A 17545-nucleotide genomic window follows, 5' to 3' on the forward strand; every position below is an offset into this window, starting at 1 on the left:
CATGTGAAACCTGTACTTGTTTTTTGCTGCAAAAATACTCCATTCTGGGCTGAACTTGAGTTAAGCACACATGAATTTCACCTTCAACTCAAATGAGACGATTTCTATCCTTTCTCTTGATGCTTATTAAACAAGAAAAAGCTTGCTCGCACATCTAAAAAGTTGAAAACTGGAGCAATATATTCATTGCTTTCTGATGAATGGCAGGATACTCTTCTTTCACAGAAATCCAGAACTTGTCTAGCGACAGCTCAGTAAATCTTATCTTGAGTGCATGATCAGTTTGCAGCTCACAAACTACTTCTTCTTCTCTCAAAGTCAAATTCTCAGGCTGAGCAGAAGATTCAGAGAAAGGGTCCTTCACCCATTGTTGAAAGGGAGTTAAAATACTGTTCAATTTTATTTTGCAGTTCTTCCAGGTGATTTACAATAAGACTTGAGACTTTCTGATCCTTCCTAACTCTGAAGCCTAAGCAGCAGTGAAAACATTTCGAGATTTCTTTTTTCAACATGATTTTTCCAAAGATCCAGCTTCCTTTTAAATCTAGGGATCTTGTCACTTGAAGTCAAAACATTTTCTCCAGGGCCTTGTTGAGACTTGTTCAACTGGTTCATAATGATGAAAAATGTCTGCTAAGTTGGCTAGTTTCTGCAGCCATTCTTCGTCTTCAAAGCACTCAGCAAAATCTGGCCTACAATTTTCTTGAAAGTGCTCCTGCAATTCACCTTTTAGCTCAAACACCCTGTTGGGAACTCTTTCCCTGCTAAGCTACCAGATTTCTGTATGTAGCAGGAGATTGGTGTGCTGTTTGTCCAGGTTCACACAGTTTTTTAAACATTCTCGAGTGAACTAGTTGTTCAATAAAGTTAATAATTTTTGTAGCATCATCCTGAATTTTTTTCATTTCATCTCAGAGTTTTTGACATCATCACCTCTCTATGAAGAAAGCAGTGTGTTGTGACAATGTCACGATTTTCTTTTTTTTACAAGAGAAACAAAACCTCTCATGAAGCTAACCATTGATGGGCACCATCAGTACAGATGCCAACACAGTTCCTCCAAGACAGACTTTGTTTCCAGATATGAAAACAAAACTTTAAATCTGTCTTGGCCTCTGCTTGTTTCAGGCAGCTCTTTGCACTAAAAAAAGTTTCCTTGAATTTCACCATCATTTACAAATCTTACAAATACTACAACATGACATTTATTGGTGAAGTCTGTTGACTCATCAACTTCAATGGAAAAGCTGGTGATTTTTAGTTTATCACACAAAACCTCTACAGCATCAAGTGACATATCATCAATACATCGACTTATCATACTGTTTGAGAGTGAAACCTTGTCAATTTCTCGTACTGTATCTTGTCTAAACATTTTTCCCACTGTAATTTTACATGCTGTCATTATTAGGTTTTCACCAACTGTGTGACTTCACCTTTTCTGGGTTATAAGTTCTGCTACCGAATAACTTGCTTCCTGGGCCATTTTACTGATGATGACCTCCAATATTCTACTACGCCAGTAGAGATAGTTTGCTTCCATAAGTTAGTCGGCAGCACATAAGGGGAAGTTGAGGTAGATAATTTAGGAGGAAGAGGCTGACATGTTGGGCGAGTCCATTCAATGCTCAGGAAAAGGAACTTCACGCTCTTCATCAGCCTGCCGTCCTCCCCTCCGTGCAATACAGCACTCACCAATTATCAACGGCTTTCCCTATCTTGCCTCAAAAGCAGAGAATGGACTCAACCAAATAAACACCATCCTACTGTGCACTGCCATACTGGGCTAAGAGTCCTCTAACGAGATTGCTAACGGGGCTGCTCAGTCACTGCCCACCCGTGCAAGCGCTGGTATTACGCATTGTACGAAGTTCAAAAAACTATGTTTATTAAATCACAATCTCTCGCGGAACCCTAACAACCTAGTATTATGCAGAACTCCATTTGAGAAACCCTGACCTATAGACTCACTTTCATGGACTCTTCACGTCATATTCTCTGTATTTATTGCTTATTTATTATTTATTATCATTATTTTCTTTTGTATTTGCACGGTTTATGTCTTTTGCACATTGTCCATCGTACTGGCTGCGGTCTTTCATTGATTCTATTGTGTTTCTTGGATTTACTGAGTATGCTTGCAAGGAAACAAATCTCAAGGTTGAATATGGTGACATGTAAGTACGAGCGGTGATTGATAAGTTCGTGGCCTAAGGTAGAAGGAGTCAATTTTAGAAAACCTCGCACTTTTATTTTTCAACATAGTCCCCTCCTACATTTACACACTTAGTCCTGCGGTCGTGGAGCATTCCGATCCCCTCTTTTTAGAAGTCGGCATCTTGGACCTCCAGAAAGTGGTCCACAACAGGGGTGATTGATAAGTTCGTGGCCTAAGGTAGAAGGAGATGAGATATACAGCTCTCGTTACATGCATGTGCAGTTCAACTCTTTGAGTGATTATGCAGAAAGTTTGAAGTTAATAACTCATCAATCACCCCTCGTACTTTGATACTGAACTTATTTTTGAACTTTTACCCAGCCAATATGAGAGGGTTTAATTGTAAGGCGGTTGGAGGAAAGTATGGGGTGATGTCAGAGATAGGTTGTTTAACAGAGTTGTGGGTGCATTGAACACACTGCCGGGGTGATGGTAACAGCAATCCAAGCAACCTTAGATAGACACATGGATGATAGTAAAATGGAGGGCTTTGTGGGAGGGAAAGGTTAGATTGATCTTGGAGTAGGTTACATCGTGGGCTAAATGGCCTGTACTGTGCTGTACTCTGCTGTGTTTATCTATCGGTCTTCAACACACTAAGCGACGAGGTTTTCTTGACCCCTGTTGGAAGAGCGTTTGAAGAATTATGGGTGGAGATATTTCTCTCCTGTGTCACACCTGCCATTCCCCTCTTTACACTGTGGTCATCTCTTTATACTCCCCACTCTGTCCTGGTGCAAGGTCATGACCTTTATACTCCTTGCTCTGTCCGAGTGCAGGGTCATGACCTTTGTACTCCCCACTCTGTCTTGGTGCAGGGTCATGACCTTTGTACTCCCCACTCTGTCCTAGCGCAGGGTCATTATCTGTAGTCTTCATAGTTCATCAGACGCTGCTCAGCCCCTGAGCTCCTTCAGTATCTGCATTCTCCTTTGTCCGGGGGTACTTGACTACTTGTGACTTCTTGTTCCCCCGCCCTGTTTTGTTGCAGGGAACGGTTACGTGAACCAGAGGTCCTCGCCTGGACTGCTCACCACCACGAGTCTGGGCAAGGTGATACCGCCGAAGTCACCGCCTCCCCCTGTCGCACAGCTGCCACTCGTTAACAGCCGAAAGCCCGACCTTCGGGTCATCACCTCGCAGAGCAAAGGACTGATGGGCTCCCTGGTAAGTCCCAGCAAACAGGCGGGCAGCTGCTCACTGACCTCCCTTGGCTGTTGGCGTGGGAGTGGGGGTTAGTGTGCTTGTTATTTAAAATGGGATGGGTGGAAAAGGAGGAAAGCATAATTCTGGGAATTGCGGAGTATCCTGATGGTAGCACCAGGATGGTGTAGAGGGAACATCACTCTGTGTCTGACCCCGGGAGTGTGTGATGGGATGGTGTAGAGGGAACTTCACCCTGTGTTTGACCCCGGGAGTGTGTGATGGGATGGTGTAGAGGGAACATCGCCCTGTGTTTGACCCCGGGAGTGTGTGATGGGATGGTGTAGAGGGAACATCGCCCTGTGTTTGACCCCGGGAGTGTGTGATGGGATGGTGTAGAGGGAACTTCACCCTGTGTTTGACCCCGGGAGTGTGTGATGGGATGGTGTAGAGGGAACTTCACTCTGTGTCTGACCCCGGGAGTGTGTGATGGGATGGTGTAGAGGGAACTTCACTCTGTGTTTGACCCAGGAATGTGTGATGGGACAGTGTAGAGGGAACTTCAATCTGTGTCTGACCCTGGGAGTATGTGTAGAGGGAGTTTCACTTTGTGTCTGACCGCAGGAGTGTATGATGGGACAATGTGGAGGGGGCTTTATTCTATACCCTTAATGATGTTGACAGAGCATGCTCAGGGCATGGTGGGCTGGAGGGATGTGGGTGTTGTCAAGGTGTGTATTTCCTGTGCTGTTTGGTGACTGTGTGTCTCTCCTGCTCTTCCATGCTGTCAGACAGAGGAGGAGCTGCAACTGGTGAGTGCTGAATGAGATGGTATTGCCTGAACCTTGTTTGAATCTCTGCCTTTTCTCCCTGCTTTACTTGTTTGGACACCTGTCTGTGGGTGTGAATCCCACTCTGGACTGTTGAAGACTTGAAGATCATAAGACAATAGGAGCAGAACTCAGCCATTTGCTCCTCACGCTTTCTTGGCCATTCCATCATTGCCAATCTATTATCCCTCTCAACTCCGTTCTCCTGTCTTCTCCCTGTAACCTTTGACACCCTGACTAATCAAGAACCTGTCAACCTCCACTTTAAATATACTCAATGTCCTGGCCTCCACAGCCATCCATGGCAATGAATTCCACCCTCTGGTTAAAGAAATTCCTCCTCATCACTGCTCTAAAGGGACATCCTTGTATAGTGAGGCTGTCCTTAAAGCTTGAACAGCAATTTTGGCGCATTCTGCAGAGCCACACTCAGTGAAGCTGCACTGTTGTGTATGTGGGTGGGTGTGTGTGTGTGGGTGTGTGTGTGTGTGTGTGTGTGTTTACTGCAGATCCCAGGTGATCTGACTGATCTGACATTCCCTATCCTCTACAGTGACCATGTGTAGAGGTGACCATCTCCCTCGTGTCCTGGAGTTGGGGTTTAGTTGGTGTCTGACATTGAAGAGCGAGTTCTGTTTGTCCGGACTCCGTCTGGCTTGATCCCACCATGACCACATCTCCCTTCTGCCCTGGGGTTGGTGTTTTAACTGGTCATTGAAGAGTGAGCTCAGGCTAGTTCTGACGGTCGAGGCCCGTTCCCATCTTGCTGTGTGGAAGTGCCAGCTGCTTTTCCTGCAACCGTGCGGTGATTACGTACAGAACAACTCCGTGCATGCTCTGCTATTGCTGTCTGCTTCGTGTTGCTAAGAATCCTCTTGGAATGTTGTGTTTTTTCAATAAGCACCGATAGAGCAGCTGGATGGCACACAGTAAGCATGGGGCGGTAGACTTGTTCAACTAGTGTTGGCCAAGGGAATTTATAGTTGATTTATTATTGCCACCCGCTCCGAGATGCAATGGAAGGCGTTGTGTGCCCTCCTGACAGAATATTCCCACATAAGTACATGAGCTGATACAGAAGAATGCAGAATATAGTAAACAGGGAGCCACAGCATTGTAGCAGGTAGGGCGACATTACACCTCGGGGTGCTGGAGCTCAGAGTTCAGTTCTGATGTCATCTGTAAGTTTATACGTTCCTCCCCATGAAATGTGTGGGTTTTCTCTGCATGCTCCAGTTTCCTCCCTCAGTCCAAAGACTTACTGGTTAGTAGGTTAATTGGTCATTGAAATTGTCCTGTGATTAGGCGAGGGTTAAATTGGGTTTTGCTGGAACACAGTTGAAACAATGGAAGGGTTTATTCTGTGCTGTATCTCAATAAATAAAGATTGAAATTCTGTTGAAAATCCGGAACAACGTACAGGAAATGTTGGAGGAACTCAGAAAGTCAGGGAAGGAATGAAGAGTTGACTTTTCGGGCTGTCTCAAGCACTTCTTTTCTTTTCTTTCTTCCTGCTTCCTTTCCAGTCCCGATGAAGTGTCTGGACCCAAAACGTTGACTGTTTATTCTCTCCATAGATGCTGCCTGACCTGCTGTGCAATCTGTTCTTTCAATAGTCTGATAATCGTGGAGTAGAAGATGTCCTTAAGCCTGGTGACATACGCTTTCAGGCCTTTTTATTTACTGTCCGATGGGAAAGGGGAGAAGAGAGAATGTCTAAGGTGGAAGAGGTCTCTGATTATGTTGGCTGCTTTATCAAGGCAGTAAGAAGTACAGTGGGAGGCTGGTTTCCATGATGTGCTGAGCTGTGTCCACAACTCTCTGCAGTTTCTGGTGGGCACAGGCGGAGCAGTTGCCACACCAATGTGATGCATCCAGATAAGGTGCTTTCTGGGGTGCATTTTTTCCAATGGGAATGTGTATCACGTGAAGAGGTGTCATCCCTGTGTGAAGGTCTGCGAGAGCACATGTTTAAAGGCCCAGGAGATTCCCTGCATTGGTTTATTATTGTCACCTGTTGTGAAAAGCTTGTCTTGCACCGTTCATGTAATGAGCAATATGTAAGATGTGTAATGAGCAGACCAATACACAGCGCACTGAGCTGGAACAAGATAAAACAATAACGTAATACAGAATGGAGTGTCACAATGACAGAGAAAGTGCAGACCAGGCTCATAACAAGGTAAATTGTCAGCTTAACAGTCCATCTTATGATACTGGGGGTTATTTAAATTATTACAGTGGGGCAGAGCCTGGTGGTATATACTTTCAAGGTTTTGTATTTTCTTTCCAATTGGGAGAGGAGACAAAAACCTAAAAGCACGAACCACCAGTTTCTCCCTCATCACTGGCCCTCCCTTTGTGCCTAGGCATTTAGCTGGTTTCACTGCACTCATCTTCAGAATGGGCCATTTGGAGCTTGAGGTACGAGGCACAGAGACACAGCTGCTCCCCGGATCTGCAGGGGCAGGTATAAGTTGGTCAGGTGGATCGTGACGGCTAAGAACAGGGATTTCTTGTCCTGCTCCCTCAGACCTCCACACTTCCCTCTGTGGTGAAGTGAGAATTCTGCAGTGCGGCCTTACACCAGCAGATGGCAGCTCATCCCCACAATCTAACCATATCCAGCCGACACACCACATCAGAATCAGATTTCTTATCACTGACGAGTCATTTTGTGGCAGCCTTACAGAGCAATACATAAAATATTACTATAGTTTACATTAATAAATATCAATAAATAGTGCAAAAGTAAGTTACTAGTGCATTGTCCTTTTGCTGTTATAGTAACTGACGTGGTTACTCAGTGGAATTCTCAGTTTTTGTTCAGTTCTGAAATGTTATTGGGGAATGAGGTTGTGGAAGCTTTGGAGTGGCTGCGGAAGAGTTTTACCAAGAAGCTCAAAATGCTGCAGGGACTCAGCAAGTCAGGCAGCATCTGCGGAGAGGAATAAACAGGACTCTTGGTGAAGGGCCTCGGCTGAGAATGTCAGCTGTTCATTACCCTCCATAGGTGCTGCCTGACCTGCTGAGTTGCTCCAGCATTTTGTGAGCGCTGCTGAGGATTTCCATCATCTACAGAATCCCTTGTGTTTGCCAGGATACTGCCTGGATTAGAGTGTGTGTACTCTAACGAGAGATCGGACAAAGGTGGGTTGCTTACTGTCGAGCTGCAGAAGCTGAGAGAGGTGATCTGATAAAAGTTCCTAAAATGAAAAGGCTGTATCTTTCTCCCAGGGTAGAAATGTGTAGATAGTAGGGGGTATGCATTTCAGCTGAGAGGGAGAAGTTTTAAAGGAGATGTGTGGAGCAAGTTTTTTCTTTACACAGAGTGTGATGGGTGCCTGGGATGGTGTTGGAAAGTGATCCCATAGTGGTGTTTCAGAAGCCATTACACAGACACATGGCTATGCAAGGAATGGACAAAGATAGATCACGTGCAGGCAAATAGAATTAGTTTAGTTAGACCCCGTGTTCAGCATAACCAAGGGGCCTGATCCTGTGATGTACTGAGCAATCATCCACGGTGAAAGACAGGGCGGGCATGAGTGATTATAAATAACACAGTGCATTCAAAGTCTCTCTGCCTGTACTCTCACTGTTGAACAGCTCTTCCCGACTCACCCAGTCACGTCGCTGTCTATTGTCCACCTGCAAACAATTGCAATTGGCAGTAACTGGTCATAGTATCTCTGCTTTCAACCTAAATCCATGGGGAGGAGGTGCATTATGAAACGTCTCCACACCAGGGATATTTATTTGATAAAAGAGCTGTGAGGCGAAAGTTATTTATATAAATAAGTGTGTTGGTAGTCCTTGGCGAGGGTTTTCCTTTCTGCCTTGGGGCTGGGGGAGGTGCAGGAGGCATTCAGAGTTGTACTGAAAGGGGGGGCAGGGGTGCCAGGAGCCTGGTAGTGACTGCAACGGAAGTCAGACGGGCGCACTGACCAAGTGCTCCAGGGATGCCTGCACTTCCTGTGGATTAACCGGGGCACCACAGTAGATAGGGAGGCGGTTAGCGCAACGCTGTTGCCGTGTTAGGAGTTCAGAGTTCAGTTCCAGTGCTGTCAATAAAAAGCTTCTACATTCCCCCCGTGACTGTGTGGTGGCTCTGGGTGATCTGGTTTCTTCCCACGTTCCAAAGAGGTACCAGTTAGTAGGCTAAATGGTAAGTTATCCTGTGATTCGGCTAGGGTTAAATAAGTGGGTGGCTAGGCAGCGTAGCTCTCCGCGCTAGAAGGACCTGTTCCTCGCTGTATCTCTAGAAAGATAGTTAGAGAGATCAGCCGATGACAGAAGAAGTTAATTGTTCCCAGGGTATAATTGCAATGAAAATTAGTACATTTTAAATATTGTAAATTATAGTAATTTTAATGTATTACACTGTCATGATGCTGCGAAATAACAAATTTCATGTGACAAGTGGAACGGTACAACACAGTACAGACCCTTCGGCCCACAGTGTTGTGCCAACCTTTTAACTTACTCATACATCAATCTAACCCTTCCCTCCCTCACAGCCCTTCATTTTTCTTTAACTCATGTGCCTAGCTCAGAGTTTTTTAAATGTAATTTATCTGCCTCTACCGGCACTCCTGGTAGGGCATTCCACACACCTACCACTCTGTGTAAAAAATTTACCTCTGACATCCCCCTATCACCTTAAAGTTATGCCCCTTTGTATTAGCCATTTCTGCCCTGGGAGAATGTCTCTGGCTATCCACGTTATCCATGCCTCTGATCATCTTGTACACCTCTATCAGATCACCTTGCATCGTCCTGCGCTCGAGAGAGAAAAGCCCAGCACATTCAACCTACCCTCATAAAGCATGCTCTCATCCTGACAAATGTCCTCCGCACTCTCTCAGTGATACGTCAGTGATAATAAACCTGATTCTGATGCCCCCAAACAGCTGCATGATGTGGACTCTAGTCTCCACCAGCTGTTCCTGCGGAAGCCTGCAGAGGCAAACTCTGACTGCCCACTGCAGATCTCCTACACAGAGTGAGATGCACTATTGCGTTGCCCCAGAAGAAGGGGCAGGGAGCTCACCATGCTGGGCTTGATGCAGTTCAACCTCCGAGAGTCTTGGTTAATACAAGTTAACATTAGCTTATTACCTTATGTGTTTTGTGCATGAGTTATGTTTATGTACAGTGCCTGTAAAAAGTATTCACCTTCCCCCCCCCCCAGAAGTTTTCATGTTTTATTGTTTTACAACATTGAATCACAGTGAATTTAATTTGGCTTTTTTGACTCTGATCACAGAAAAAGACTCTTTCACGTCAAAGTGGAAACGGATCTCTACAAAATGATCTAAATAAATTACAAATTTTAGACACAAAGTAATTGATTGTATAAGTATTCAGCCCCTTCAAGTCTGTATTTAGTAGTTGCACCTTTGGCAGCAATTACAACCTTGAGTTTGTGTGGATCAGTCTCTATTCGCTTTGCACAACTGGATACTGCAATTTTTCCCCATTCTTCTTTACCAAACTGCTCAAGTTCTGTCAGATTGTATGGGGATCATGAGTGAACAGCCCTTTTCAAGTCCAGCAACAAGTTCTCAGTTGGATTGAGGTCTCGATAGTGGCAAATTGAGAGTGGCACTTAGCCACTCCAATGCATTAACTTTGTTGTTTTTAACCCATTCCTCTATAGCTTTGGCTTTATGCTTGGGGCCATTGACTTGCTGGGAAACAAATCTCCCAAGTTGCAGCTCTCTTGCAGACTGTATCAGGTTTTCCATCAGGAATTTCCTGTATTTTGCTGCATTCATTTTACCCTTTATCTTCGCAAACCTTCCAGGGCCTGCTGCAGTAAAGCATTCCCACAGCATGATGCAGCCACCACCATGCTTCACGATAGGGATGGTGTTTTTTTGATGATTTGCGGGGTTTGGCTTACGCCAAACACAGCATTTAGTCTGATGGCCAAAAATCTCAGTTTTGATTTCATCAGACCATAGAACCTTCAGACTTCAGAGTCTCCTACATGCTTCATGAGAGTTTTTTTTCAACAGTGGCTTTCTCTTTGCCACTCCCTCCATAAAGCTGCAACTGCTGTTGTTTGCGCAGTCACTCCCATCGCAGCCGCTAAGCCCGTAACTCCTCCAGAGTTGTCATAGCTCTCTTGGTCCTTTTTACACGGTCACTCAGTTTTTGAGGACTGCCTGCTCTAGGCAGATTTACAGCTGGTCCAAGGCCAAGGGATATTTAGTGACTGGGAAATCCTTGTGCATCCATCTCCTCACTTGTGCTTTTCAATATGCTTTTCACCAAGTTGTTTGGAGTGTTCTTTTGTCTTCATGGTGAGGTTTTGCCAGGACACTGACTCACCAGCAGTTGAACCTTTCAGATACAGGTGTATTTTCACTACAGTCAATAGAAACATCTTGACTGCGCACAGGTCTTCAAAAACAGATTCCATTTAACTAATCATGTGACTTCCAAAACCAATGCCTACACCAGTGATGATTTGCTGTGAAATATTCAGCAGGGGGTGAATACTTGTGCAGTCAATTACTTTGTGTTTTATATTTGTAATTAATTTAGATCACTTTGTAGAGATCTGTTGTCACTTTGATATGAAGGTCTTTTTTGTTGATCAATATCAAAAAAACAAAATTAATTCCACTGTGATTCAATGTTGTAAAACAATAAATCATGAGAACATCTGGGGAGGGGGGAGCTTTTTATTATTATCATCATCATCATCATCATCAGGTGCCATGCCCAGTTTGAGCTTTGAGGGCCATGGCCCACACACTCCTGTTTCGGGTCAAGTGGATCAATTCATTGATATTCATTTCCAGTTCTCTGGCTGCTGTCTCCATCATCATTTGTCTTTGTCTTCCTCTTCCCTTCAATCGTTCCCATAATTACCGTGCATTCTAACTCCTCTTTCCTAATCACATGTCCAGTGAAGTTACGTTGTCTTTTCATGATCTCATACATTATTTCTCTTTTTGTGTTTGCTGTGTTCATGACATCCTCGTTAGATATTGGTTTTGTCCATGATATTCTTTGCATCCTCCTCAAAAACCACATCTCTGCTGCTACAATTTGTTTCCTCATGTTACTAGATATTGTCCAACATTCTGAGCCATATAATATAACTGGACAAACGTAGCATTTCAGTACTCTGAGGCGGGTTGTCATGCCTAGTTTAGTATTGGTCAGTATACTCTTCATTCTCGTAAAAGTGTCTTTTGCCATCCCTATTCTTCTTTTGATGTCCATGTCCCACCTGCCATCTGATGTCACCCAGCTTCCTAAGTAGCAAAAGTTCTGTACTTGTGTTATGTCTTCCCTGTTTGTTCTCAGCCTGCAGATAGGACAGGGATCCCCAACCTTTTTTGCACCACGGGCCGGTTTATTATTGACAATATTCTTGCAGACCGGCCAACCGGGCGGGGAAGGGGGTGGGTAGGGTTGCCAACGGACAAGAGTAGCAGTCAAATACGTTATGTTTACCCCGAGAAAGACTACCGTGACCATGGAGCCTTGCGCAGGCACCAGTGTGCACATGCGTGTACGTGCTGATTTTTTTTCTGCAAATCGTTTTTGACGATTCTGTTCGGGTGGGGGGAGTTGTTTATCACGACCGGAATATAGGTGATAAGTCAACTATGTCGCTTATAAGTGGCTAATACACTCAATTTTGTTTCTGAAAGGGATTATCTAACGAATTTAATATTAAACACACAGCGCATCTTTTCCTCGCATGAATACAGTGATAAGTCAATTATAAGTCAATAGCATCATAATACTTTGAGTAACATTTGGGAATTAAACACACAGCACATATTTTCCCTGTATGAACATATAAAATCATTGCAACACACCAATATCGCTGAATCAGTGGGAGCCCTGGGCTTATTTCCCTGCCACAAGACGGTGCCATCGAAGGGTGACGGGAGATAGCGATACTCGAAGGGGGTTCCTTGTGTCCAGTCTATTCCGCAATTTAGCTTTCATTGCATTCATTGCAGAAAACCCCGCTTCGTAGAGGTATGTTGGAAATGGAAGCAACGTTTTCAGTGCTTTTGTGGCTACCTCAGAATAATTAGCCTTGACTTTGATCCAGAATGCCGGCAGAGATGTTATGTCAAATATACTTTTCAGCCCGCCGTCATTTGCAAGCTCGAGGAGTTGATCTTCTTCCTGTGCTGACATGGATGACGCGTGCGTAATGACTTCGCATGCGTTCAAGTTCCAACAGTGGACGTGACAGGGAATGAGGAAAGGTGCAGCTGACTCATATCGCCAAATCAAATCATTTCCTTGCACTTGCTTTGCGACCCGGTACCGGTCTGTGGCCCAGTAGCTGGGGACCGCTGAGATAGGATTCTCCTTCTTTTTGGATATCACCATACATTCTGTCCCTTTGCAATTGATAGATAGACCCATTTTTGCACTTTCAATTATATCAATTAAGTTTTGTAGTTCTTCCTCCTTACTTGTAATTAACACAGTGTCATTTGCATATCTGAAATTATTGATGTTTTCACCGCCAACTTTGACTCCCAAGATGTCTCTTATTTTTTTTAGTATTGTTTCACCGTACACATTAAATAAATCCGGGAGAAAACACACTCTTGTCTAACGCCTCTCTTGATCTTTGTAAACTGACTCACTTATCCATCTATTCTTACAGCGGCAGTTTGTTCCCAGTACAGATTTCTGATTAGGCAGAGGTCTTTCAAATCTAGATCTAGAGTTTTCTGTAATATTTTAAATAACTTATTGTGCTTCACTTTATCAAATGCTTTTGTGTAGTTGATAAAACAAACAAACAAATCTCTTTGCACTTGAATAGCTCGTTCTGATAGTATCCTTAACATCAATATTGTGTTTCTTGTACCTTTGTCTTTCACAAAACCACATTGTTCTTTACCTATTTCAGCTTGTATCTTACTTTTAGCTCTTGTCATCAAAATTCTTAGGAGTATCTTGGTGATGTGACTCATTAAACTTATGATCCTATGTAATTCACATTCTATTGCTCCAGATTTCTTAGGAAGAGTGATAAATACTGATTTTTTAAAATCTCTTCTGGTATTATTCCAGTCTCATAAATGTCATTGATTAAATCAGTTAAGTTTTTCAATTCCATAATCTTCAAGGGCGATAATTTGTTCTATTACTAATTCATCAGGACCTGCTGCCTTTCCTTTCTTCATCTTATTTATTGCATTACAAACTTCAGATTTTAAAATACTTGGACCTTTAATGTCTTTCTTAATTTCTGGTTTTTCGCCTCAATCGTCTTCAAACAAATCCTGAATATACTCTGTCCTCTGTTCATAATCTTAATCTCATATTTTTCCATGATAGTGGTACCATCCTTTGCTTTCAAACATCCAGCTGAAGAACAGAGGAGCTTTTTACCGGTGATATTCTTGATTTGTTGATGTAACCTTTTTGGATCAGTAATAGGGATTCTTTCTATTTGCTCACATTCCTGGTTTAACCATTCTTCTTTGGTTTTTTGACATAAGCTTTTAACTTTTTTATCTAAGGATTTATATGCTATAGGATTTGCTTTCTTCTGTCTCCCTTCTTCCTTTAGAATTTTGATTTCATCTGTCATCCATTTATTCTTTGTGCTTTTTTCTTTTTTAGGAATCACTGACTTTGTTGATTCTATTAAGGCATCCTTCAGAGAGTTAAATTTCATTTCTACATGATTGCTATTATCTTCAACAGATTCTATTTCTAGACTTTGAAATTTATTCCTTACTTCAATTGTAAATTTTTGTCTTAAGTTTTCTTCTTTAATTAATTGCAAGTAGTCAAGGGATTGTTCAGGTTTTTGCTTCTTTAGTTTTTTAAGTTTTACTTTTACATGACATACTACTGGGTTATGGTCACTATTACAGTCTGCACCGGGATATGTTTTGCATTGAGTCACTGAGTTTCTAAATCTTTGGTTTATAGTAATAAAGTCAATTTGATTTCTAGTGTTGTCACCTAGACTTTTCCAGGTCCACAAGCGTCTTGGATGGCTTTTAAAGTAGGTATTCATAATGACCTGATTATTCATCTTGCACCATTCTACCCATTTCTCACCTCTTTCATTTCTTTCCCCTAGTCCAAATTTTCCTATGGTATTTCCATCAACACCTTGCCCTACGTTAGCATTTCAATCTCCCATGACAATAACAATATCTTGAGATTTGCATCCATTCTTTGCTTGTTCAAGCTCTTCGTAGAATTTATCTATATCCTCATTTGTTCCATCTGCTGTTGGTGCATATACCTGTATAATTGCAAAATCAAATGGTTGTTCTCTGAATCTAACAAGGAGCACTCTTTCTGATATTGCCCAATGTCCTAAAACACTCTTTGCCATGTTTTCATTCATAAGAATTCCTACTCTATTAGTATGGGATGTTCCACAAGAATAAATCACTGTTTTATTTCTATTCTGCCATGTTCCAGCACCTATCCACTAATTCCCATGATGTTAACCTTTAGTCTTTCCATTTCATTTGTCACATTGTCCAATCTTCCTGCTTGATATAGGGTTCTTACATTCCAAGTGGCAATAATTTTCTTTTGTGTTACTTGAATTTTATGAGCAGTTGCTTGATGACGGTCGGGGATCCCCTGCTGACCAGAATCAACCCTACCGAGCGAAGCATCTTCTGAACTGTCTTGAAGATCCTCTTGACGTTGTTGTTGTGTGATACATTTTGTGAGTTTGACCATGGTTTTCTTAGCAAATAGATTCTAGGAAACCTAGTATCTAGCAATGGTGGTTTGCTATTGCCTACCATTGGGCAAACTGAAGAAATCACCATTTCTCTTCCCAAATGTTCATTCGCCTGTACTATACCCGTTGACATTTGAGGTCCTAGCTCATTCGCCTTCTCCGTCGTAAGTTCAGTTACTGAACCCGCCGGATCTGCCGTTGGCCTTTGCTCGTATCTTGAGCAGGAACCTTTGCAGGTGCTACCGTTCCGGGTCACAGCGGCCCTGGGAGCAATGAATGACTGAGAGGTAACTCCACTTTCTCCAAAGCTCTGAAAGTCCCCAGTCAGAGCCTCATCACCGGTTGCAGTTTAGGGTCATACCCAGGAGCTGAACTTTTTGTAAGCATTGTATTAATTTATTTATTGAGAATCAGCACAGAACTGGCTCTTCTGGCCCAAAACCCCCCGATTAACCCAAGCCTTAAGACAGGACAATTTACAATGACCAATTCATCTGCCAACCTGTACGTCTTCGAGCTGTGGGAGATATCTGCAGCACCCAGAGGAAATGCACACGCATACAGGAAGGGCATACAGATGACGTTAGAGATGAACGTCAAACTCCAATGCCTTAAGCTGTAATTGCATTGTGCTAACTACTACATTACCGTAGCACCCATATGTACAGTATTGTGCACCTAGTCCAGAGGAACGTCGTTTCATTTGGTGATATACGTGTGTATAGTTGAATGACAATAAGCTGAACTTGACTATGTTCAATAACTTGAACTATACACGCTGCACGTTATGACATCAATCATAAACGAGAAAATCGGCAGATGCTGGAAATCCAAGCAACACACACAAAATAATGAAGGAACTCAGCAGGACAGACAGTATCTATGGAAAAGAGTAAACAGTCAACGCTTCGGGCTGAGATCCTTCAGCAGTCCTGATGAAGGGTCTCGACCTGACATGTCGACTGTTCACTCTTTTCCATAGATGCCTGGCCTGCTGAGTTCCTCCAGCATTTTGATTATGACATCAATGCAAGTTTTGTGGGGGGAAAAGGTGATTGATTCCAAGATCGTGTCATGGTGTTCCAGGTGGGTTTAAGAACCTGATGGCAGTGGGAAAGGAGCTGTGGGTCAGTCTGTGAATGTCTTCAGGCGCCTGTCCCTCCTGCCTGCTGGTAGCATTGAGAAGAGGGTATGATCTGGATGGTGGGGGTCTTTGATGATGGGTGGCACCTTCCTGAGACACTATCTCTTGTAGATGTTCCTCTAGGGTGAGGAGAGCTGTACCTGTGGTGGAACTGCTTCCGTCCCACTGTCCTTGTGTTCTTGTGAGTTGGAGTTTCCATACCAGGCTGCGATGCAGCTGGTCAGAATGCTCCCCACCGTACGTTTGCAGAGGATTGTTAGATTCTTTGATGAACCTTGGGACATCCCGATGCAGTGACGCAGTGTGCCATCCCTCACACGGCACTGTGATACTGACCCCAGTGACTGAGTGTGGCCCTCTGCCTGAAACTGGAGTTGGTTTGTTATTGTCGCATGCACTGGGATACAGTGAGAAGCTTGTTGGCACAGATCATACCGCAGATTTCTGTACGTGTACCATGGAGAGCACTCTGAACGGTTGCGTCATCGTCTGGTATGGAGGGGAGCCACTGCACAGCTTCAGAAAAAAGATGCAGAGGGTTGTAAACTCAGCCAGTATCATCATGGCACTGGTCTCTCCCTCACTGAGGACATCTTCAAAAGGCGGATATTCTCAAGAAGGCAGCATCCATCATTAAGAACCCTAGCCATCCAGGACATACCCTCTTCTCATTCCTACCATTCGTGGGTGCCTGAAGACCCACACTGAACATCTCAGGAACAGCTTCTTCCCCTTCACCATCGGATTTCTGAATGGTCTATGAACCATCCACCTGGGTATTTCACTCTCCTTTTGCACTGCTGGGTATTTCTTCCGTATTTTTTATTGTAACTTGTAGTGAGTTTTCATGCACCGCACTGCTGCCACAAAAGCAAACTTCACGACATATATCAGTGAAAATAAACCCTATTCTGACGCTGAGTTGTTGTGCACAGTGCATTGAGACAGTACGAGGTAAAGCAGAATAATAAGGTGTAACAGTTGCAGAGGAAGTACAGTGCACGTAAGCAGTAAGGTGCAGGATTATAACAAGGTAGATTGTGAGGTCAAGAATCCATCTTACTCTATAAGGAACCGTTGAACAGTCTTGTAACAGCGGGATAGAAGCTGTCCCTGAGCCTGGCGGTACGCGTCACTGACCCGGCCTGTTACTATCAGTTTGTACAGGTTACCATATTCTACTTGATACTCATTTTCTTGTAGGCATTTACAGAGGGGAAACAGGAAATACAAGAGGATTTATGAAAAAAAGTGCATAAACACACAAAGACTGACAGTCTGTAAACGGTTTGTGTGGGCATGTCCGACCCTGAGCACAGCATTACTGCCAGAGTAGCAGGAGCTAGTGCACCTCGGAATATGCTGTCACACTTGGAGTGTTGCGATGTGTGGCAGGGTGGGGCGGGGTGCCTCTGTGGTGTGACGGCAGTGGACTACTGGGTGGGGTGGGGTGCCTCTGTGGTGTGACGGCAGTGGGCTACTGGGTGGGG

At 43.7% G+C, this 17545-nt stretch overlaps 1 protein-coding gene across 7 annotated transcripts in view; it reads left to right on the plus strand.

Annotated features, from left to right (window-relative positions):
• Positions 1-17545, plus strand: part of LOC134342950 (myocyte-specific enhancer factor 2D homolog) — a 112433-nt gene that overhangs the window by 88725 nt on the left and 6163 nt on the right. For 5 of the 7 annotated variants that reach the window (XM_063041677.1, XM_063041676.1, XM_063041681.1 and 2 more), the window contains 2 exons: positions 3210-3385; positions 4153-4173. In XM_063041677.1, coding sequence (XP_062897747.1) covers positions 3210-3385; positions 4153-4173 — 197 coding nt within the window. The remainder of the gene's footprint in view (positions 1-3209; positions 3386-4152; positions 4174-17545) is intronic. The other 2 variants (XM_063041680.1, XM_063041682.1) reach the window with 1 other exon arrangement.

The sequence above is a fragment of the Mobula hypostoma genome, chromosome 2 (assembly GCF_963921235.1).
Source record: "Mobula hypostoma chromosome 2, sMobHyp1.1, whole genome shotgun sequence".
Lineage (NCBI taxonomy): Eukaryota > Metazoa > Chordata > Chondrichthyes > Myliobatiformes > Myliobatidae > Mobula > Mobula hypostoma.